Source organism: Rhinopithecus roxellana, chromosome 6, assembly GCF_007565055.1.
Source record: "Rhinopithecus roxellana isolate Shanxi Qingling chromosome 6, ASM756505v1, whole genome shotgun sequence".
Classification (NCBI taxonomy): Eukaryota; Metazoa; Chordata; class Mammalia; order Primates; family Cercopithecidae; genus Rhinopithecus; species Rhinopithecus roxellana.
The window spans coordinates 62,937,351-62,961,602 of NC_044554.1; the positions used below are offsets into that span (position 1 = coordinate 62,937,351).

General features: G+C 39.6%; 1 protein-coding gene across 4 annotated transcripts in view; it reads left to right on the top strand.

Moving 5' to 3' along the window:
* Positions 1 to 23,527, top strand: part of CEP41 (centrosomal protein 41) — a 51,125-nt gene extending 27,598 nt beyond the window's left edge. The window contains exons 3-12 of one of the 4 annotated variants that reach the window (XM_010378790.2): positions 1,497 to 1,544; positions 6,358 to 6,419; positions 7,423 to 7,492; positions 13,654 to 13,798; positions 15,577 to 15,728; positions 16,440 to 16,507; positions 17,868 to 17,982; positions 18,434 to 18,649; positions 19,588 to 19,628; positions 20,192 to 23,527. In XM_010378790.2, the coding sequence (XP_010377092.1) occupies positions 1,497 to 1,544; positions 6,358 to 6,419; positions 7,423 to 7,492; positions 13,654 to 13,798; positions 15,577 to 15,728; positions 16,440 to 16,507; positions 17,868 to 17,982; positions 18,434 to 18,649; positions 19,588 to 19,628; positions 20,192 to 20,356 (1,082 nt within the window). In that variant the 3' untranslated portion in view covers positions 20,357 to 23,527. Of the gene's footprint in view, positions 1 to 1,496; positions 1,545 to 6,357; positions 6,420 to 7,422; positions 7,493 to 13,653; positions 13,799 to 15,576; positions 15,729 to 16,439; positions 16,508 to 17,867; positions 17,983 to 18,433; positions 18,650 to 19,587 lie in introns of all 4 variants that reach the window. The other 3 variants (XM_010378791.2, XM_010378792.2, XM_010378793.2) reach the window with 3 other exon arrangements.
* The last annotated feature ends 725 nt before the right edge of the window (positions 23,528 to 24,252 follow it).

A 24,252-nucleotide genomic window follows, 5' to 3' on the forward strand; every position in this document is an offset into this window, starting at 1 on the left:
GAACAGGATATTGATTTGCCGTCTTCTTCCCCCATTGTATTGACCAGGCAGGTCCACGCCTGAGTTCAGAGTTGCGGTGGGCAGGAGAGATGTGTGTGTCCAGGAAGAAATCGTGGCTTCTGCTCTGAAGATCTGGTCACATCTCAGGTCAATTGCAGTCTGAAGAACCTAAGAAAGACTGTATTTGGTTCTAATCTTGGTGATTTGAGCCTCTTCTGAGAGGTAGTCAGTGTCCCTCTTGAGAAGGCTTAGGCCTTCCTAGTAGCCCTGACTGCCTTCATTTCTCTTGGAACTTCCAGGTCCAGGCCTACTCTGAATCCTCCTTTCTGGTCCTGGATACAGAGAGTGTGTGTCTTAAGACCAAAAAAAAAGAAAAAGAAAAAGGAAAACAATGGTAGATTTTTATTCCATGGTGAATTCATGGTAAAGATTTAATAATAGCCAAAGAAATAAGTTGTTTTTTTGAAAATGTATTTTGGGTTTCAGAGCAAGGAGTTTCTTTTTCTACCTCTCACCCAAATGTGAAGAAAAGTTCAGAATAGTCCTTGAAAATGTCAGTTCACGCTACTATTAATTGAAAGCATTTCTTTTATCTGATACTGGGGCTGCATCTGACGAGATCCTCTCCAGGCTTAAAAAGCTAGGAGCACAGTTTTAGAAATGAGAAATTATTTTGAATGTTTTCCTTTTGCCATACCAGAAAGAGCTTGCTGCATTGAATTGAATCAAATCAAAGCACACCCAGTAAAAAATAATAGCCCCTGGCGTGACAGCTAGAATTTAGTTGGAAACCAGAAGGTTCCTGGCTGAGTTTTTTAAGTCTGAAAACCTCCAAACCACCTTGGCCAGTACCTAGTATTGTAGACACATACTGTAAAACATGAGGGCTGGGGGCTCTCTGCAGTGGCGAGAATCTGCTGTTGTTTCTCAGCACATCAAATCTATGGTGAATACTAGTGTGTAGACTGCGTAGTCTAGTTCAGACTGCAACGTGAGCATGAATAGTAGAAGAGCAAGTTCAGGAAAGAGAAGGAAACTGTGAAGACAAAGCCGAGAGGAGAGGGTTGCTTGGGTAACCACAAAGGCACATTTTAGACATTCAAAGAACACTGCCTCCTTTTTGCTCCTCTTCTATATATCTTCCCACAAAAAGATCATCAGCAGGGGCAGGGGAGAAAAAAGGAGGAGAAAAGCCTAGACTTGAAAAACAAATTGATAGAAAATGATCATCTGTATCTCCTGGATCTTCTCAATGTTTTGGGGGTATGCATCCCAGCTTAAACACATTCTACCAAAACATTTCGCTCAGCTCTGCAACTTTTAATAATGCTGTATTATGCAAAAGATTTTACTGTGTGTGGCCTGTATGCTGCTGTCCAGAATCCCTAAGAACAGGACAGGAAAGCTTAGGGGATACTTTTCCTCCATTCTGTTTCCACAGTGGTGCTCATTTGCTTCCATTTAAAGTATATCTAAAACCCTTATTTTCTTTTTAGGTAACAGTATGACTAAATATACTGAGAAGCTCGAAGAGATTAAGAAAAGTAAGTAACACTCTTAATAATGGTTTGGGAAAATGGAAGTCTATAGTTGTTCTGTAAGTTGGTTCTTAACTAACAATTGTGTTCTACAGCTGACAGGCACAGAGAACTATGGATGATCCGATAAGCCTAGCAGGTGCCTCAAGGGCTGTGGGAGATCCTGGGTGCTGTACTGGGCTGCTCCTTAGATTGTGGCCTGTAGGCCTAAATTCTGCCCTACTTCTATCCCATAGGAGACATTGGTGTTGGCCTGTGGAGTCAGATCTGGTGGAATGAGCTCGGGTTAAGCTTCTAGTGTCATTGTACTGCAATCTTCATGCCCTTCTTCAAGATATTTCATCTTTTCTGTCTTATTTTGTCTCTATTTGAGATAGGGGTAATAATATCTTCCTTCAGAACATTCTTGTATGTATAAATGAGAGTATTCATGGAAGACAGGGACGTGAGAACTTAGTGTTTTGTATTATCAATTCATTGCAGTCTGTTTTCTTTTAATTAAAAATCATATTTCATCTACGTCCTTTTAAAAAGCTAGTCTGCAAAGATATGCTACCAGTCATTGAGTGCGTTGCCCTTGCGAAAAATCATAATTTTTCAATCTGCATCCAAAACTGATGTAAAGTGTACACTTCAAGGCCAGAATTAAGGAAGAAGTAGAAACATCTATTTTCTAAGATGGATTTGCTCTTATCTTGAATAAGAGAACCCAGTGCTAGGGGATATGTAGTTAATGGTGGTAAAGAGGTACTCTGATTGATCATAGTTCAGGACTTGGCTGCGGTAATGTACATCTTCTTGTAAGAGAAAATTGCACATCAAGAATACATCAGAACATTTTCTTTTCTTACATAGCAGACCTTTTTATTTGAAATCAAAGTTCCATTTGAAGTGCTGTAATATTGGGAAACCCCAACCAATAGATGTGGTCTCAGGAGCCGCTTTATGCTGTGTTTTCATTTGCCATGTTCAGCTATAAGGGCTAATGCTACAGACTTCTTAAAAATATGTAATGCCACAGTATCCTTCTCTCTTCTTCCTAAACATTTTATATTACATAAGTATATGTATTTTAAATATTTATATAAAATATATACTTTTAAACTCTGGAGAAAGATCGCATTTACTCACCTATACTTCATTGTTGCCATCCTTAACTCATCCAAGGCAGGCAGAATCCAGCTGTCCTGCTTCTTTTGGGGTTTGTCGGCTCTGTCACCTTTCATCCATTTGCAGCTGAGTGTGAGTTCACATGTCCTCACTAGAAATTTGTCCCATAAAAATGTCCCATTCCGCCCAGGTTGCCAGAACCTCACTTAGAACATTTCCTCAAAGTGAACCTCACTTAGAACATTTCCTCAAAGTACAGTGTGGTTTCTTTTAATATCTAAACTTTACGTGGAGGTGATCTCCCAGAAGAAATACCCTTGGAACAGAGCCTTGAAAATGCTCACTTCACTTTCCCTCCGTAGGAGTGGAGGGCTTCCTTTTAGTAGAGCAGGAGATTCCTGTTAACCCCATTTCACACACTTTGTGCTGATTCCCTGACAGAATTGCTTTAGATTCTGGTTTGGCATCTACATTTTGGAAGATATTTCCTTCTCTTTCCCCATTTTCTGTTGTAAGTATTCTTTGGGGTTGAAAGGGAGGAGAATATTCCCTTGTTTCATGATACCCTAGACCCATCACTTTACTCAGATTACCTTAGATGCCATTTCTTTCTGTGAAACCACAAACCTTGTTCTGTTACTTCCTTTGATTTGTCTTCCACTGTGAGCCCAACTTCCCTTTGCTAATAACGCATTTCAACAGAACCCTGAAAATGCAGAAATCCTTTGTAATCTGAATATGCTTTCAACTCTACCTGGGGAAAATAGACACTCTATGTCTATTGACAATTTACAAAGCCCATTCTTGGTTTCTGGTGGTTAGATGACACTAGTTGGACCCAGCGTGAAACATCCTAGATAGTCAGGTCTCTGTCCTTCCAGTAACTCGAGAGAGACAGACTTAGAACCTAGACTTACTGGAGAAGAAAACCTTTATAACATACCTGAAACAAGGATTGTCTTCAACACAGAGTTTGGGCGAAGACACACAGCAGAAGCTCCATTCTTAAAGCTCTGTTCGCTCTTGCAAGGACAGACTGACAGAGCCTTCCAAATCATCCTTTTTATAAAAATTTAAACTTACTTTAAAACATCTAGTTTGATCTTTCATCTCTGAGTAATCATGTCAGAAAGTCCTACTGACGGCTGTCCTTCTAAACCAGAACCAGGTACGTAGAGTTCAGGTTCAAATATTTAGGGGGCTTCTAGTGCTTGTGCAGAAGATAGTAGAAATGCCAATCTTTAGGATAAAGCAGTCTTTTTTTGTTTGTTTGTTTAAATTAATCTCTGTTTAGTTAATGGGGATTTTAAAGTATACATTTTATGCTTAGAAGCATTTTAAACCGTGTAACCATACCAGAAGAATATCAGTGGATAAATGTCACAGTGCAAACTACTTGAAAGCTGTTAGCTGTTTCCATTTGCTGATTTATTGTTGTTTTGATTTGCATAAATGACTTTTGGTGGGCAAGTTGGTGGCAATCAAAAGGAACACTGTAGTTATTCAGTTGTACTTTGTAAAGCCTCAGCTCGGCCTGTTTGGGTCTACATCCCAGCAGGTGTTAGAAGTTGCACTGCCTATAGGTTTGTTACTTTGTTGTATCCAGAAGCAGCATCTCTAAGCATTTTCTAGAAGTAATGGTCTGTTATTAACCAAATTGCTCTCTTTAAGACATTTTAGAACAGAGAAGTTTAGTTCCCTATTTCAAAAAAGCCTTGATATATTTACAGAAGGCTAGTTTTTAAAGTAGTATCATTTCCTGAGTCTTAAGGTGCTTGGTAAACCAAGATTACATTATCCTCCAAAGTAACCACCTGGTCTGTGCTGGTTTTTGGAAAATTCATGGAAGTGATTAGTTACACCAGGTAAATAATCTTAAATACCTTTAATCCTTTCCTTTGTTGCTAGGAGTCTTGGTTTACAAGACATTTATGCTGTGAAGGCCATAGCAATTAACCAGCTAACCTTGAATAATTCTGAAATAATGAAGCAGCATTTAAGGAGTCACGGGTACCAATATAAAAACCTAGGTGAGGAGGAAAGGATAAGGGTGGGCAGAGTTCAACACTGAAAACCATTCAGAATTTGACTGTCATCTTCAAAACAGTTTAAGGACGCTAACCTTTCACACACATCTATGGAACAGATAACAGATAAAGTGCGACTGGCTTCGTTTTTAACAATTGTTTAATGTGACGGGAAGAATTATTAACACAAGTACGGAAGTACCTATATTTGAGTTACAGCTCAGAACTGTAAAGACAGCACTGAATAAATGTTGATGTTTTAAGCTGTTTTTTTGTTTGTTTGTTGTTTGTTTTTGAGACACAGTTTCACTCTCGCCCAGGCTGGAATTCGGTAGTGCAATCTTGGCTCACTGCAATCTCCACCTCCCAGGTTCAATTGATTCTCATGCCTCAGCCTCTGAAGTAGCTGAGATTACAGGTGTGCGCCACCACACCCAGCAAATTTTTGTATTATTGGTAGCAATGGGGTTTTGCCATGTTGGCCAGGCTGGTCTCAAACTGCTGAACTCAAGTAATCCGCCCACCTCAGCCTTCCAAATTGTTGGGATTACAGGCGTGAGTCACCAAACTTGGCCTAAGTTGGTTTTATTTTATTTTATCTTTTTAAATGGTGGGGCCAGGTGCTGTGGCTCACGCCTGTAATCCCAGGACTTTGAGCGGTTGAGGTGGGTGGATCACTTGAGGCCAGGAGTTCAGAACCAGCCTGACCAACATGGTGAAACCCCATCTCTACTAAAAATACAAAAATTAGCCAGGCATGGTGGCGGGCGCCTGTAATCCCAGCTACTCGGGAGGCTGAGGCAGGAGAATTCCTTGAACCTGAGAGGTGGAGGTTGCAGTGAGCTGAGATCACGGCACTGCACTCCAGCCTGGGCGACAGAGAAATAAAAATAAATAAATAAATAAACGAAATAAAATAAAATAAAATGGTGGTAAACCACAAAAACAAAAACGCAGAACACCTAACATCATAATGGTTTTTAAGTGTACAGGTCAGTAGCATTAAGTATTTTCACACTGTTGTACAACAGAACTGCAGAACTTTTTCATCTCTGAAACTGAATAGGTTAATTTTTATCAAATTGAAGTTGGAGAGAAGCTGAGAGATGATCAGAACCAATCACAACTGTGTGTCCAGCCAAGCACACACGTAGAAATGTCGTCCTTTAGCTCCAGCATAGTGTGTAATGACAGGAATATTTTTGCTCTCTTTTTAAGCTGGAGTCAGAATAGTGGGGCATGAACGTCTTACCAGCTGTTCAGCTTCTCTGAGTCTCTGTCCTCATTTGTAAAACACAGACACTTCTTCCCTGCTTTGCTCTGAAAAGGATTTGAGGCGGCTTACAAAAGTGCATGGAGTACAATGTGGTCAAAGTGGAGACAACTTAGTTAAAGGAAAATGGTAGACTAATAAAATAAAGGCAAGGGGTAGTCACTAGACCAAAGGTAGTTTGTAAATTAAACTTCAAGCTTCCTAATGACAAAGCAAAGGGAAACAAATTGAACGGATGATACTACTACCTGCCACACCTAATTTTGAGGATATCATGAGGCTCAAATGAGATAATAGATTTAAAAGCATATAAATAACTTGAAAGACCACGTAACTTGACAGCTAGAAAGAGTAGCTCTAAAAAAGCAAAATAAATCTAAATAAATATTTGTCTTACCATATTTTTCAGATTACAGATACAAAAAAGATGAGCTTTTCAAGAGACTAAAAGTTACAACTTTTGCCCAGCTGGTAAGTTTCACGATCTTCCCACTGGAGTAAAGACTGTCTAATTCGTGTCACTTTATGTGAGTATTTCTAAATTCAACTCTAGGGAATGTTTGCCGAGGAGTTTCTTCTGATTCTTTGTATGTCGTTCAGCTATGGGAAAATTAATTGGTATGTGGTATGTATGTTCACATGAGGATGGTGAGAAATTTTTCTCTCTTCTTTGATAAGAATTCTGTAAAGTAAATGTTTGCCCTACTTTTAATTCATTAAACTTGTGGCTTAGGGGTTTTTTTCCTTATACATTTAACTTCATAGTTAGAATCTATAATTCTGGATCCTGGATTGTTTCAGCATTTTTCTCTGGAAACCAAGTGATTTCCCCTTTTCTTGGACTGATCTTTTCCAAATCATCCTACCAAAGCTGTTTTGTTATTTTGGGCAAGTCACTTTCTTCTTTTATTTGAAAATTATGGAGAAGGCGTCTCTCCAGCTCCCAAGCAAGAGTTCTACCGGCAGAACTCAAGTTGAATCCTGGGTCTTGTGAGCTAAGTTGTGAAAAGTGCTTTAAAAATGAATACTGTATAGAAGTATAAGACACTGTAATCAGTGTATCTGTTACTACATTTACATTTACTTCTTCATTGTGTGGAGAATTGCTGATCCCATTCTATGTTATGCTAGGTCAGTATTGCATTTTTAAGAAATAATGTATAATGCTTGGATCACGATATATACAGATGTGGTTTTAAACTCTTGTTCGTGTTTCTTGTCCTAAACTATCTTCTTAGCATTCTAAGTTTATGTAGTGTTCTAAGTGTGCTTTTCTTCTGAAATGATCATCTGCAGTGTATTACCAACACAAAAGGAAGGAGGCCTGAGATTCAGTCTTCAGTTGAGGACACTGACAGCTTCTTCAAACAAGAGATCTTTGATGTTTGTTGTTTCCTCGTCTTTTGTAAAAGACAAAATTGCCTCTGTTTAAAAACAAACAAACATCCACACATTTCATTCTTTTTTCTATCAGATCATCCAAGTTGCTTCCCTCTCTGATCAAACACTGGAAGTGACAGCTGAGGAGATTCAAAGGCTGGAAGGTAATGAGAATTGAGGGTGTGGGGAAAATAACCGGCTGACCATTTGACTGAAACACTCACCCTGTACACATTTGCTGTCTGTTCCCAGGGACTGGGACTTTGATGTGTCTATTTGTAATTAGATTGTTACTCTCAGGGAAATGCTACCTGATACTTTAGCTGTTCATTCTTATTGTAAAAAGCCATCTGGTTTTCTGGCTCTAACACTTACAGTTTCAAATGGTTTAGATGTGTTTAAAATACTAATTACTTTTTTCAATGAATATTTTTAGCATTCTGTGTACCTACACATTAAGTGCTATGAGACTACAGAGATGAACAAAGCACAGCTCTGCTTACATGAAATTGCCAGTCACATGTGTGCACATGCACACATGTATATGTGTTAGGTGGGCTGAATGATAACAGTACCACAGAATTACTAAGGTGGAAGAATTTTAAAATGGAGGAATGGAAGGAAACCATCGTTTGTTGGCTGTATATTACAAGGTGAATTCACATGAATTTTCTTACTTAACCTTCTTAAAAACTCTGGAAGGAAGGTACACTTTACAGATGAGAGGCCCAAGCTGCAGAGGTTAAGCTGCCTCCTCAAAGTGATACAGCTAGTAAGGAAGGGACCTGGGTTACAAATCTAAGTGTCTCCAGTAGCATCCAGTGTCTTCTTGCTGCCTTCATTGTACCCTTAAGGGACTGAAAAGTGCCTTTAGGAAAGGTGCAGGATGTTGTGGGAGAGTTCCAAGGAAGGAAAGACACTTCTAGTTAGAAGACTGAGGTAGGCAGCCAGGCACACTTGCCTCACGCCCATAATCCCAGCACTTTGGGAGGACCAAGGGGGGAAGATCACGAGGTCAGGAGTTCGAGACCAGCCTGACCAACATGGTATAACCCTGTCTCTACCAAAAAAAAATACAAAAATTAGCTGGGCGTGATGGTGCACGCCTGTAATCCCAGCTACTCAGGAGGCTGAGGCAGGAGAATCACTTGAACCCAGGAGGCGGAGGTTGCAGTGAGCTGAGACTACACCACTGCACTCCAGCCTGGGCGACAGAGCTAGACTCCGTCTCAAAGAAAAAAAAAAAGGAAGAAGACCAAGGTAGGCTTCCTCAAGGCACTGGAACTGGACCTTGAAGTGGGGTAGAATCTCAACAGGTACAAGTTAAAGATGAGGCATGGAGAGGACAGCACACCAGGCATGTTTGGGGAATTGAGTCATCCAATCTGGCTGTGGTCTAAGGGACGAGTAGGCACTGGGTAGGAGAAAGGCTAGAAAGACAGGTAGGCTCCAGATCTCCTTTCTTAAATACCAAGTTGAAAATAAAACCTACTAGTTGTACTCTCATGAAAAGAATACACAGAGTTAAGGTCTTTATTTTATCCTGAAGTACCCAGCAATCAGTGTGTGGCTGTTTATTGAAGAGGAATGTGTTTTGTTAAGGTTGATGTAGGTCAGGAATTTGACTTCTGATTTCAAGACAAGTTTCTCAGGAAGTCTGAACACTGGGTTTGTGCAACTCAACTGTCATTTCCCCGGGCTGGTTTCTGTTAGGGAGGATAAAGAGAATCTGAAAACAACAGGAATTTATCTTTGACAGATGCCTCTCACAAAGCAGAGAAATAAGAGCTCTTTGTAACAGAGATAATTGAGTCTCCTCATACAAGTACTCCCAATTTTAACTGGGTTATATAAGCACCTAGATTTGGTCCTTCAATTCATTGTTGAGATTGCAGCACCAGAACATATGGGCACATGCAATTTTCTCTTCTGAGATAAATTTGCGCAGCAAAGTAGGCTCTTGTAAAGTAGGACACCATAATGTGTGAGTAATATTAGTGTTTTTCTAGTGCTCTACACAGATAATAATTCACTCAGGAGTGCCTGGGGAACAGATTGTATCTGTATACATATTGGCTATCTTTGAAGGGATTAAAAACAAAAAAAAAAACTCCTTTTATAATGTTTATCGCTTTTGCCTAACTTAAAAGTGTGTTTCTAGTAAGTTAGGAAACCGTAAAAAGTATATAAAGAAGCAAATTAAATAACTAATAATCACTCTGTATGTTTTGGTCCGCTTTCCCCTCTCTAACCTCTCACCCCAATTAAATCTATATTCTTTGTATAATTTTGTATTGTGCTGTTTTCAATTATCCCTTTTTCATTCATACTTTCCCATGTCGCTAAATAGGCTTCAGAAGCATGACTATAAAGATTGTGTTGTCATCTAATGTCTGTCCTTTGGATATACCATAATTTAATTATTCTCTTGTTGGGCATTATAGTTTTTTCTGATTTCTTACCTTTATAAAATAATGCTACAATGTATATATGTAAATGTTTGTATGATTCTGATTATTTCCTGAGGATAAATTGCTGCAGAGAGTCAAAGGGTGAAACCATTTTAGACACCCAGTGCTGATTGCCACATTCTCTCCAGCATGGTTCTACCTGTTTGCATTCCCACCAGGAATGAATGAGAAGACCTGTTTTTCCTCGTCCCAGCCAAAGCTGAATAATTATCATTTCTGTTAATATTCTCCAGTTTAATAGATGAAAAATAGCATCTAATAGATTTTTATTTATCTGATAGTAAGATTATGCTCTGTGTGTGTGTTTACTGGTCATGAATACATATTTCTTCTTTTAAGGAGTTTATACGCTCTTTTTCCTTTCTTTCTAATAGGATGTTCATCTTTTTCTTACTGATTTGTGAGAGTTCTGAATAATTATGATATCTTTATACAGTGGAGAGCAATACTAACTTGACAATGCATGAGGCAAAAATCTTGATTAGTTGGAACAATTTCCAGGCTATATTAAGTAAAAATAAAACAACAATAAAACAAAAACCCAAAGTATAAAATAATATGAATAGAATTCTCCTGGATTTGTAAAAGGGGGAAGAAGTAAAATATATGCAAGCACATGTAAATGTTTTATTTCTGGAATGAGACCTAAATATGTGAAAGTGTTTAATACACTGATACTTCCCTTGGGGAAGGAGGCAGGAGGGCCTGCATGTCTTCAGTGGGGAAAAGACTTCCTTTCTATGTTAACAATTTAATCTTGTTTGCATTTTTACCTCGTGTACATGATCTTATTTGCATTTTTACTCTTTTCACATTATATTACAGAGCTAGTTAATGTTTTAAGTCTATAAATTAAGTATATTAACCTTCTTAATTCATGTGTGTTACAGATCTTTCTCCTAATTTGTTATTCACCTTTTAATTTTCTTTGTGTTGGTTTTTGATATATATGAAGTTGCATTTTTACATGATCAAATCTATTAGCCCATACTGTTGTTTTCTTTTATTGCTTTAGACTCATAAAATTCAATGTTGGTAAATTATTTACCTACATTTTCTTCTATTGGCTTGTTTGTTTGCATTTAAACCATCTGGTATGTATTTTGATATATGACACGAGGTGATTATTTGAATTAGATTTTTCCAGATAGTTGAGAAATATTCCCAGCACCATATACTCAGTAGTTCTACCTTTACCCACTGATTTATGATATGGATGTATTGACTTTTTGTTTATATTCTTTTCCATGTTCTCTATTATATTCCATTGTTCTGGTTGCAGTGCTGTACTATTTTGATCATTTTACCTTTTTAACATATGTTACTATTTGATAAGGCAGGTCTCCAAATCGCCCCTAATTATGTATGTATATACATATATTTTCCTATTTCCTCATATATATGAAAAACCAACACATCAAAAACCCATGGGTATATATTGCTTCCAGAATATATATTCAGTCTTGTGAAACTGAATAGGAAAAAAGGATTTGAGTGTGTGTGTGTGTGTGTGTCTGTGTCTGTATTTGCTCTTCTTATTTTTTAAATCCTTTTCAGTTTTAAAAAAAATCCCTTTGGGATTAGTATTAAGGCCAAAAGTTAACTTTGGGAGGGACTCATGTTTTAGTTTTAGTTGCCCAATCAGGAACATGCACTCTCTTCATTGAGGTCCTCTTTAAGGCCTCTAAGTAACGTTTTTATAAGTCCTATAAAGGATTTATACATTTTTATAGGTTATTCACATTTGGTTTAGGTTCATTTCTTGGAGAGTACGTTTGATAACTGCAGTTGTTACTGTATATGAGATTTTTCTGTCATTTTTAAATTGGTGTATAGAACAAATATTTTAACATTTCTTTTATCTAACCACATATTTATTACACTTATTCTCGTATTATTCTCTTAAAATTTCTAGGTATATTATATAATATGCAAAATTAATATCCTCTTTAATAATTAGACTTGTTGTTTTTATTTTTATTTATTTATTTTTTTGAGATGGAGTCCTGCTGTGTTGCCCAGGCTGCAGTGCAGTGGCACGATCTCAGCTCAATGCAACCTCCGCCTCCCAGGTTCAAGTGATGCTCCTGCCTCAGCCTCCTGAGTAGCTGGGATTACAGTGCCTGCCACCACACCTGGCTAATTTTTGTATTTTCAGTAGAGACTGGATTTCACCATGTTGGCCAGGCTGGTCTCAAACTCCTGACCTCAAGTGATCCACCCCATTCAGCCTCCCAAAGTGCTGGGATTATAGGCGTGAGCCACCACGCCCGGCCTGTTGTTATTGTTATTTTTTAATCTTATTGTATTGGTTAGAACAGCAAATTCTCAAACATTTTGTTCTCTTCCTCCACTCTGTTAAAAATTATTGAAGATCCCAAAGAGCTTTGGCTTATGTGCTTTATGTCTATTAATATTTATTGTATTGAAAATTTAAACTGGGAACTGAAACAGTATTTATTATTTCACTTAAAAATAACAATACTAAACCCATTACAAACATAAATAACATGTTTTTATGAAAAATAGCATTATTTCCAAAACAAAATTTTACTGAGAACGTATTGTTTTACATATTTTGTAAATCTCTTTAGTGTCTGGTTTAATGAAAGGATCGCGGATTTTCCTCTCTGCTTCTGCAGTGTCTGTTGTGATATGCTGTTTGGGTTAAAGTGCGTGAGGAAAATTCAGCTCACACAAACCTGTAGGTGGAAAAGGGAGAAGTATTTTAATAGCCCTTTCAGATAAAACTTGACAACTGCTAGTTTCTTAAGGATTAGCTGTAATGTAGAATCTGAAATCATATCAATGAATCTTTGATACTGTTAGATTAAAATCAGGCACTTTCAGTGTAACTGTCTTATATCTTGAATCTTTTACCTGTGCATGACTGTATAACATCATGCATTGGCCATTTAGAAAATATTGGTTCACCGAGTTATGAAGATCTTCCCAAAGGTTAATACATTTTATTATACACCTGTCAAAAAAATCACATATATTATTCTCACGATCTATCTTACCAAAAAGGTCTGTAAGCGTGGGGAAGCAGCTCCCCATACTTCCTGATGGCAAACACGGTTTCTAAAACTTCGAGTTTTGCTCAAAATACAATCATTGGCAGCAATGCCATCAGTAGTGTTCCTTGAAATAACAGGCTTATTTAGTTCACTTCTGAGAAAATGTCTGCCAAATACTCAAGTCTAACTAACCATAGTTTTTCTGTCAGTTTTTCTTCCAAGCAAAAATGGTGTGCATAGCAAAAGTTACTGGTTCAGCCTGCAACTCAACAATCACACTAATACTTTTCCTTGAGATAACCCTGGTAATTTGGTATGTAGCAAACTTAATTGTATGTGGACTCCTCACTTCATCACACAGAACATTAAAAAAAGCATGTACTTCAAGGTGAGATTTAATAAGAATAGTAACTGTTACTGCTTTAACAGGGATCGTCTTTTAGTGTGACTGCCATACTTATTTACTGTGAATGCATGCGTGATGGTGAATAATACAATGATTGCCAATAAAGTTTGGTGCCACAGCCCTGATTTTTACTAAGGTGCTAGCAGCTTTATCCACCATTTCTTTTGTACCATCAGTGCAAATATAAAAACGGTAAAAAAGACAAGTAACATCTTATGAAAATAGCTTTTACCTTGCAGATCCCTGGAAGGGCCTTGGGGATATCTGGGGTCCACCACACTTTGGGAACGTGTACATTAGCACTTCCACAGCAATTTAATAATGATGAAAAGATTTCCTTTTCTTGACTTCATGTCTTTGGAACTGTCTAATAAGTAAACACAAATCCTGAGGCTCAATCTAATTATTTCTTCATTTGTAAATATTAGACAATGATTCTGCAGCTTCAGACCCTGATGCCGAAACCACTGCCAGGACTAACGGGAAAGGAAATCCAGGTGAGCAGTCGCCGAGCCCTGAGCAGCTCATAAACAACGCGGGAGCAGGGGACTCCAGCCGCTCAACCCTTCAGAGGTACTCGAAGCTGATTCATATTTTCACTGTGTTTTGCCTTTATATTAACCTAGAGGCCAATTTCGGGGATCTGTGTTTTTTGTTTTTTTTTTTTCTTTTCTTGCCTTAGAAACAGAACTGGCAGGAGTAAAGTCTCACATTTTAATCCCAGCCTTCTACTTTCTCTTTATGTAAATGCCACCTCCTGAATCTTTTTCACTGCATTCTTACTGAGTTAATGGAGAATATATTAATAGGAGAGTTTAATTTTCATTTCTCAGTTCCATTCTTCTCCCTTCTACATGTAAGTTTGTTATGAGGAATTACTTTACAAGTACTATCTTTTGATTCAGAGAGTATGATTTTTCCCCCTTTTCTGACTGCTGCAGCTTATAATACCCGGTCCGGAAGTGACAGTGCCACACGTAGTGCTCTGATACTGAGTGTGCAAAGGAAAAAGCAGTACTTGGTGTTGATTCTAAAGCTGAATGTGGCTGTTCCTTCTTTTTATTTTATTCTTCTGCCCCTTCTTCTAAGGCCTCCTTATTCCATGGATTACATGGACTTTAGTCCGTGTAGTACTTTCTCACTAATATTAAGTGTTGATTACAAGACAGTACTGATTTTCAGCAGATATCCATCCCTTTGACTGATAAAATAGTTCTAGAGAAATTAGTTCTACCAGAGAAAGAATTGCTATCATCATTCCACCATTATTATTATTCTTTTAGCTTCATATTATTATAGTTAACTTTTGCAAAAGGACTCTAAAATTGCATTCAAGAAGAGACAGGCCAACAGGACTTCCACTGAGGATGCAGTTTCTTATCAAACAGATGTTCTTCTCCTTTGGTTCAACAAAATATGCACTATATAGCACAGAGTTACAGTGTTTATTGGATTTAAACGCAGAATTTGATTTGCTGTTATGGGAAGGAAGCTAAGGGACATACTAAGCTGTGATTTAGCATGTATGTCTTGGTATTTCCTAAGAAAGTAACCATCTTCTTATTCCAGTAAGGATATTTCACTGCTTGCCATTTTGTTCATAACACTTAGTCTTCTTATTCCTTTGATTCATGTTTTTACCACATTTTCCCTATAATATTAAGACGGTGACCAGTTTTGGTGATTGATTGACCGTAGACTCAGAACTGTTAGTGGTAGTGGTTAGCTTCCTCATTTTAATCCCAGCTCTTCGTCTGTCTCATTCTATGAATGCCACCAAATCTAAAGCCTCATCAACCTCAATGTTGTAACCTACAAAACTGAAGTAAGTACAGAGAGCTATGGAAGTATTAAGACTCAATACCATAGCAGATAGGTCACTGACTATGTGTATGAAATGTATAAAGCATTATTGTTACTTTAATTACTTATAATATACCTAGAAAGAAATGCCTTTCCTTTTTCCTGTCCTACCAACCATATTCTTTCCTCTTTCGCCCCACTGGATTCACGGTTCCCTTCTTTCTCCCTCTGATGCTGCCCTTGTGGCTAGAGGCAGCATGCACCCTTCAGTCCCTAACCCCTCAGCCATGTAATGCACTGACACGCATTGTCTGAAGGTGAGTGTGGACATGTGGGTCTCCTGTGTGGGGTCCAGTGTAGTAGAAGAGGAAGTCCACAGGATCCTGCATTCAGAGGCAGAACTGAGACACCACGTCCATGTTCCTTTCCCTTTGAAGCGCCCTTTGAAAAGAGATTGAGCACTCATCTCACTACTCTGAAGAAACATGTTTGACCTTTAAGCCACCAACCTCTGACTAGTTTCTGCTGACCTACTTTTTCACTTGCAGTGTCATCAGTGGTGTTGGGGAACTGGATCTAGACAAAGGGCCAGTGAAGAAAGCAGAGCCTAATGCCAAAGACAAACCTTATCCTGACTGCCCCTTCCTGCTGCTAGATGTGCGTGATAGAGATTCTTACCAGCAGTGCCACATTGTTGGAGGTAAGAGAGAGAAGGCTTTAAAGTGCCTCACTCTCAAGAACAGAGAGCCTGCTCTTGAGTCTAGGCAGGCTGGAACCACAGCTCATGGTAGACAGTTAAGCAAACTGTACGTTAGCTGGATCCATTATGGAATCCTACAGGATTGGCTCCACCATAAAATACTCTGAGAGGCTGCTCATTTTCACAGGTGGTGGTCAGAAGGAGGGAAATGAAGCTTCATACTTTGTTCATAGTGCCCTCTTTCTTCTCTTTCACAGAAGTGTTTAGGTTTATGGCTCGTTGATTTTTTTTTTTTTTTTTTTTTTTTTTTTTTTTTGTCAATATCTTGCTCTGTGGCCAAGACTGCAGTGCAGTGGTGCGATCATGGCTCACTGCAGCCTTGCCTTCCTGGGCTCAAGTGATCCTCCTGCCTCAGCCTCTCGAGTACCTGGGACTAGGGGCATATGCCACAACACCCGGCTAATGTTTTTGTATTTTTTATAGAGATGAGGCCTCACCATGTTGCCCGGGCTGGTCTCAAACTCCTGGACTCAAGCGGTCCACCCACCTTGGCCTCCCAAAGTGCTGGGATTATAGGTGTGTACCACCGTGCCCAGCAGCTCATGAATTTTGAAGATGTATTTAACTCTTAGATTTTAAACCAGCTGGGAATTGAGGCCAAGTTGTATTAAGAGAACAACAGACTTCCTAAACTTTTTCTTCTCTTTGCAGCTTACAGTTACCCAATTGCAACTCTGTCTAGAACAATGAACCCTTATTCAAATGATATTCTTGAATATGTATCCTTTGTTGCATTTTAAGGAATTGGGTGGTATGAGGATTATAAGAATCAAAGTTACCGTGCACCACGCTCCTGGTAAGAATGCTGTGAAGGACCTTTGATGTTATTCAGCTGAGCATATTTTAGAATTTGGATTCCTAGCTATTGCCGAGAATCCTGACTTTGAGGCGGACGCTTTCAAACTGTCTTGCCCTGGGCCAAAAAACACTAGGTTAAGAGTTAGGATCCATTGAGAGTTAGTCCTAAGAGAGTTTTTTCCTTCCAGAAAACTTTACATAGCAGAACTTAGGGTTTTTTTCTATTTTAATTTTTTCTTTTAAAATTTTAATTTTTTCATTCATAAAAATTATACAAGCAGAAAATTAATTTTTTTTTTTGAGACGGAGTCTCACTTTGTCACCCAGGCTGGAGTGCAGTGGCACGCTCTCGGCTCACTGCAAGCTCTACCTCCCGTGTTCACGCCATTCTCCTGCCTCAGCCTCCTGAGTAGCTGGGACTACAGGCACCCGCCACCATGCCTGGCTAATTTTTTTTTTTTGTATTTTTAGTAGAGACAGGGTTTCACCATGTTAGCCAGGATGGTCTCAATCTCCTGACCTCGTGATCCACCTGCCTTGGCCTCCCAAAGTGCTGGGATTACAGGCGTGAGCCACCATGCCCGGCCGAAAATAATTTAAATACCAAAAATTATTAAAAGGAAAATTGAAATCTCTTATAATCACACAGTTGAGCAGTGGCTCCTATTACACTATTAGTATATTTTGTTCCAGACTGTCTTTTGCGTGTTTGTTTTTTTTTGACGAAGTTGAAACCTTACTGTATATGTAATTTAGTATCCTGCTTTTTTTCAGTTCATATTCCGTATTTCCCCATGCTGATGCAAGCCTTCTGTAAACCACATTTTTGATGCTATGTAATATCTTCAGATTTACTATGATTTACTAAACTATTCCTTGATTTTGGACTTTTTAGATGGCTCCCACATTTTTACTATCATAAATAGGCTTCAGTGGACACATTAGGCATAGAAGTTGTTCTATTTATTCATCTGTAAAATGGGGATTGCAGTATTTACTTTCCAGGGTCGTGAGGATAAGAGAGCTAAAGGATGTAAAGTCCGTAACTAGCGCTGTCTCTTAGGCCATGGTAACATCAGTTTGCAGAAAAAACGAATACCAGTTTGTGTGGTTTCCATGACGGGAAACCATCCGGTCCCTGCTGGTGTGATGGTAAGAATGGGCTTGTCCATCGTTCCCAGGACCTCAGACAGGTGGACTGACCTTTTATTTCTTGGGGGTTTCTCGTAGTCTTTGGACATCAACCCAGTGCCTTGGAACCTTAACTCATCTGACTCTTAGAAAAATGCCCATGGCAAGATCATCATTCTGTATGACGACGATGAAAGGCTGGCCAGTCAGGCGGCCACCACCATGTGCGAGCGTGGATTTGAAAACCTCTTCATGCTTTCCGGAGGTGAGCAAGTGATACTCTGCTTGGGACTTCAAAGGCCAATCATCCTTCAGTCCCACCTGCATCCCCTTTTCTCTCTTGGTGCTCAGAATTCAGTGTTCTGGAAAGAGAAAAAGCCATGCTGGCTGAAAGGAGTCAGGAGTTATGTGAAACTTCCCTTAGCTTCATCAGCACATGTTTTTAATTCCTGATGTTGCTTCAGGGCTCTGTCAGAAAGCCCTAATGCGGAAGACTTGAGCAAAAGGATTTCTTGTGGAATTCTCAGAATCCCATGTAACAACAAATATTTTCTGGTATAATTTGCTTAATGATGAAATAGTTAAGAAAAATTTCATGTCCTTGTGTTGGCCTCAACTTGATGACCAGAGATTAGAAGACATGCGGGCTTCTTTCCAGGTTTTGGCTTGGCCTTGCCATATTAATGCAGCTTTTTCTGATGCTTTTCCAAACCTAGGTCTAAAAGTCTTAGCTCAGAAATTCCCGGAAGGACTGATTACTGGTTCCCTGCCAGCGTCTTGCCAGCAGGCCCTTCCTCCTGGTTCTGCCCGGAAACGATCCAGCCCCAAAGTGCCACCCCTACCAGCTGAGAATAAATGGAGATTTACCCCAGAAGACTTAAAAAAGATAGAATATTATCTGGAAGAGGAGCAAGGGCCTGCAGATCATCCTAGTAAGATCTTTTGACCTTTAAATACAATGTTTGGTTTGCAGCCTTGAATATCACCTCATCATATGAAAACCTTCATCTCTTATATTTAGATTCTTACAATACTAGGGAGGTGTGTTACAGGTGCTGGGGAGGGGAGGCAGTGGAGGTGACCCCAGATAGTGGCAAGAATTATGCATTGAAGAGAGACTTTATCAAAATGTAGAGCCTTTTTTTGAGACAGAGTCTTGCTCTATCACCCAGGCTGGAATGCTGCAACGTCCGTCTCCCTGGTTCAAGCGATTCTCCCACCCCAGCCTCCTGAGTAGGTGGGATTACAGGTGCCCACCACCATGCCAGGGAAATTTTTTTTGTACTTTTAGTAGAGACAGGGTTTCACCATGTTGGCCAGGCTGATCTCGAACTCCTGGCCACAAGTGATCCGCCCACCTCAGCCTTCCAAAGTGCTAGGATTACAGGCATGAGCCACTGCGCCCAGGCAAAAATGTAGAGACTTCATCAAAAAGTATATCTCAGGCAAAACTGAGGAGTTAAACATCAGACATTCAGATTCTTTCTTGGAAAGTTTTTAATTCCTTCTGCTGCGTTCGCTTCTCCACTCTGAGAGCCTCCGGGGTTTGTCTTCCTACCTTCGTTTAACCATACTGCGTCTTCTTCTCTTTCCCCTAATCGCTCCTCAGCTGCATCCTCTCTACGAAGGAAGTAGTGGAGGACAGACTAGGTTTGTTGGGGATGATGGAGAGGAAGGGAAAAAACCTATCTGGGTTTCCCTTCATTTCTGTCCCCCTCCCCACCTTCAGGCTGATCTCAAGGATGAGGAGTAGGTCATCATTGGCCTAAAGTAGGTACTGCACAGGACTTCATTAGCTTAAAACTGTACTTGGCAGATTGTCCCTGGAATCATTCTTGCAGCTATCTTCCTTCTTTCTTGCTCCCTTCAGGCCGAATGAACCAAGCTAACTCCTCCGGAAGAGACTCCAAGGTACCTGGTGCCCGAAGCACTCAGAATCTGCCTGGTGGGGGCCCTGCCAGCCATTCAAACCCCCGCTCCCTCAGCAGTGGCCACCTGCAAGGCAAACCCTGGAAGTAAAGACTTTGTCTCACTTAGGCAAATAAATGTTTTTCCTCTTTTCGGAACCCCTGAGCATTTCCCAAGTTGGGTCATTTCCAGAAACTTCTGCAGAGGAAAAGACCATGACATACGTATGGGATAGGCCCTCTTCCCTCTCCCTATCTCCAGTTCCTCTCCCCTCAGGAGGCCACCTCAGGAAGAATTTTGACAGGTGACCACAAAAACCAGAGGTGTGACAGGCTCTAGTGTCCTCCCTGTTGTTTATAGCATATTTAAGTCTTGTGAAACTGTATAGGAAAAAAGGATCTAAGTTTTTAGTTTTTTGTTGTTGTTGTTGTTGTTTTTAAATAAGGTTCAGCTTGTTGGGTATCTCTTCATTGTTTTGTAAATACTTCAGTCACATCTGCCCGTGTGCCCCTCCTGACCGCCTTTTTGTTCACTATTCTTGACTTCATGAAGGCTTCTCTTTGCAGTCTTGGTGTGAGAAGCTGTTTCCAGGGGTGCAGATGAGCCTTAGGTTCCAGCCGCCTGCAGGCCCCACCCCAGTGGACTCACTCAGCAAGAAGCTCTCTGCCCAGCATACTGCAGGCCCTATTTTGAGTATGGAAGCCAGTGCCTGTGTGCATCACTCAAATTGAAGATGAGGAGAGTAGCTGTACACTCACTGAATGCTCCCCCTTATTAGATATTTTCCTGGAGCCAGAAAGGTGTGCATGTGGGTGTCTTCACACGGGGGAGGAGGGCCTCTCATGGGAAAGCCCTGGCCACCACACCCTTGAAGCCCACCAAAGCGGCCCTCACTTGTGGTCAGTATATCAGTTTTAATGCCCATTGCCCAACTTCAGTCCATCCATGTTAGATGGATAGAAATTATGACCACTTGAAAATACCAGCTTTGGTTGGACAACTGTGGACACGCAAGGTGAAGAGAACTCCGAAGTCCTTTCTCAGGGCTGACAGCCTCGTAAGCCCTTGCTTAGAAATACAGTATTAGTCTAATTGAGTAATTAGTGCAATTTCCTGCTTACTTTTCATTCTCATGACTGAACTGTGATTAGGAAGTTGTGATTATAGATTCTGGTTTTGGCCGGAATTTTGAATCAGCATTAATTGAATTGCTAAATGACTGACATTCATTCCATTTAATTGGGGGAACAAAAGGCCTCAGGTAAGGATGAGAAACTCTGAAATCAGATGGAAAAGAGCCATGTTAATTTTTATGGTCTGTGATCATAGCTGTGATAAGGGACTGAGGAATAAATTGTGCTCTTTGTCATGGCAACCAGCTTCTGAAAAGCCAGCTGAAAATTGCCTGTCCTGCTGGTAACTGCTACAGGGTAAGATTTGCCTTAACAGTACTATTTTCTCGCCACAAAAAAAAAAAAAAAGAAATGCACCACAGTATTTCTAGCATGGGGGCTGTGTTTGTATGAGAAATAAACGTAATAAATATCTCATAAAGACATATGGAAAAATAACTTTCAGATTCAACCCAGTTCTGTTTTAGAGTGTGTTTATTCTTCTCTACTTGATTTCCAAAGTGCAACATTTTCCGATGCTTTAGAAATCAAACAAACCAGGAACATTGTTCAGATGTCAAGCCGTGCCCAATTTTCCACAAGATTCAAGAATCTTGTATAAAATTCAGCCAACGTACACATAGCTTTAATGAGGAGTCTGTCATGTTTCCCCATAAATTTATTGCCTGAGAACTTAGTTCAGGCTTTGCTAATGCCAAAATGCTCTGGCTTTGTATTTTCTTTACAGCGTAGATAGAAAAATGCACATTTTTCCACACTCAGCTTTCCCCTAGCATGGACAAGATTTTCAGCCATTTTTGCCACATACACATTTTTAAGGAAAAAATATTTTTCTCTGTCACAAAGTTCTGGTTATGCCGTTTTAAAGGTGACTTGTCAGGAGTTGAGACTTCCCTGCCGCATTCTATTTTGAAAGTAAATGGTCTCCCCATTAACATCAGAATGTTCCGATTCTGCATTCCCATCGTCAACTTTGGAGTGTTAGAAACCACTGTATATATGTGGAAAGCCAGGTCAGCCAGACCTATTAGAATTGGTGTGCACTCACCTGAGAGATCTGGCGGGTTGAATATATTTGTGTGTATTTCTCCATAGTGTTTGCTTTCCCCTGTTGGTAAGGATTTTAAATAACCATGCTGAAAAGAGCTGTTCTAATTCTGCACTTTGCATGTTAAATGTTAATATCAAACATTCTTTATGTGCTCGAGGTATTGCTTTTTACATTCTACTTTACCAGTTTCTTCATTAGATTAATTGACATGTATTATTTAAATGACCAGTGATGCTTTGTGCAATTATGAATGTTGAAGATTAAAGTACATAGTTACTAATTTGTTGTTTGCTATGAATACGCTGAAAACTGCCAACTTCTCTCTTCTTTTCTGTCGAGATGATTTGGGGAGCCACAGGAGACTGGTGTGATTTTTGCTGCATCTCCTAGAAAAGCATTTTTTTTTTTTTTTTTTTTTTTAATAAATGAATCAGGAAATCAGTCCAATTAGGGCAGGGGGCCTCAGCTCTCCAGTCAGAAAGCCTGGATTTCTTTTCCTGCTCAGTCTGGGATTGAAGCCACCTTCAACAACTGGATCATGGCTTCCTGCCAGCGTCTCAGGCGTTGACTAGCTGCCCTTGTCTGGGGCTTGTGAACCCTGAGACGGAAGGTGCTTCATCTGTGTATAGCTACAGTGCCACCTGAACAACAGTGATTGCCAAAGTTTAAATCATACCTTAAATGCTTTAAAGGGGTTTGTATTTAAGGAAGGGAGAAAAGAAGGAAAGAAGCAAGGAAATAGGAAGAAGGGAGAGCACAGAGAAAAAGAGAGGCAGAAAGTGAGGGAGAAAAGAGAAAGCTACATTACTTATTTGAGAACAAAAGGAACACCCTGGGCTGTAATAATGTCAGGCTCAATCTCTTGAAAACTGTAGAATGATTTAAATGGCCTGCATTCATTTTATCTTTTTTTTTTTTTTTTTTTTAATCTTTAGTGGTTAGCCAGGACCAGCACAATCATATTGGGCTTGGTATAAATCCGAATGAAAAGAGCACAAATAACATTCATTAGTTGCTCAGGGATTTTTCCTGTGGTGCTATTTAAATTATACAAAAATTCTTAAGACTTTAGGCTACTCGACCAAGAAAACAGAACAAAACAAAGACCGTGTTTTCTCTAATTCCCTTGTGGAATGTAAGTGAAATCAGAGTCCTAGGCTAGGAAGAAATACATAGGTAATTTTTCTTGTGTTGGTTTTGGTTTCTGTCATGTTGTTTATTGGCTATAGATTCTGTCTTTTATGTTATCTGACTTTTTTAGAACGAATAATTAGTTTCTGTCCACCTAGATTTAAATCCATGACCACCTTCTTGCTCTACTCTGAAGATAATCATTAAGAACCTTTCTTTCCCCAGTTCCAAAACGTTCTCAGTGTCTTTAATGTGTGTTTATTTTCTTCCCAATTCTTTCAAAGATTTAACTCCCACGATACTTCCCCCCCCCCCCCCCGCCCCCCAGGAAACACCAGAAACGTGTATAATTATAATTCACCAGTTTAATTATGTGAGCATGTTGAGTACTTACATGCAGGTCCATTAATTTTTCACTAACAAATATTTTTTCATGCAAAAGCAATAAATAACATTGTGCTTCCAAAATGTTCAGAATACATTTGGGTAGTAATACTTTCCTAGACTTACAATAATTATTGAAAGTATTCTTACGACATCTTTAAATGGATACACAGGTCAGTTACAACATACAAAATGTAATGGTGGAAATTTGTCAGTCTTGAATTCAGGCAGAACAGGATTCAGTGCATGATTTTATGTGTTTTCGAAACTGTATCTGTCACATTGTGATCCCCTGATGGCCCCCCGTCTGTTGCTGATCCTCTTTGTTCTGTGCAGAAGCAAATTCTCACCTGTGTAACGTCCTGAGGCACCTGGTAAAATGTGAGGTGAAGAAGTCCACTTCTCAAATGCTGTGGACGGATGGCTGCATCTTTTAAAGGATATCAATATGTCTTGCTGTTGCAATTATTTTGACTATAAGCTCCCAGAGGGTGAAAATCACCAACCCTATGACAGTGGCCCTTAATAAGTGTTCATGAATAAATGAATTGAACCTGTCAAGATTGAAGTCTGGATGTGATGCCCACTGTGGTAGCCACTCAGTGCTAGTCTGTCATTCTGCAGACCCAGAAAGCTCGTTATCTTCTGTCCCCCTTGTGTATCCTGCCTTTGTAGGCGAGGCATTCAAAACCCTGAGGTTTTTAGATCTCCCTCTATAGGAAGTACCTAGAGAGCTGTTGGGAGTGTTATTACCCTGTCTCTGCCAGGCTTAAAGTATCCTCCAGAATTCAGCACGCACAGGCCATACACCACCCCCATCCAAGAGTGGGTTATTTTTCTCTTTTGTTTCGAATCTTTAAGATTTCCAGAAAATAATAATACTAGCCAATGTTTGTGGAGAGCTTACTTTGCTCCTAGATTCGTTATT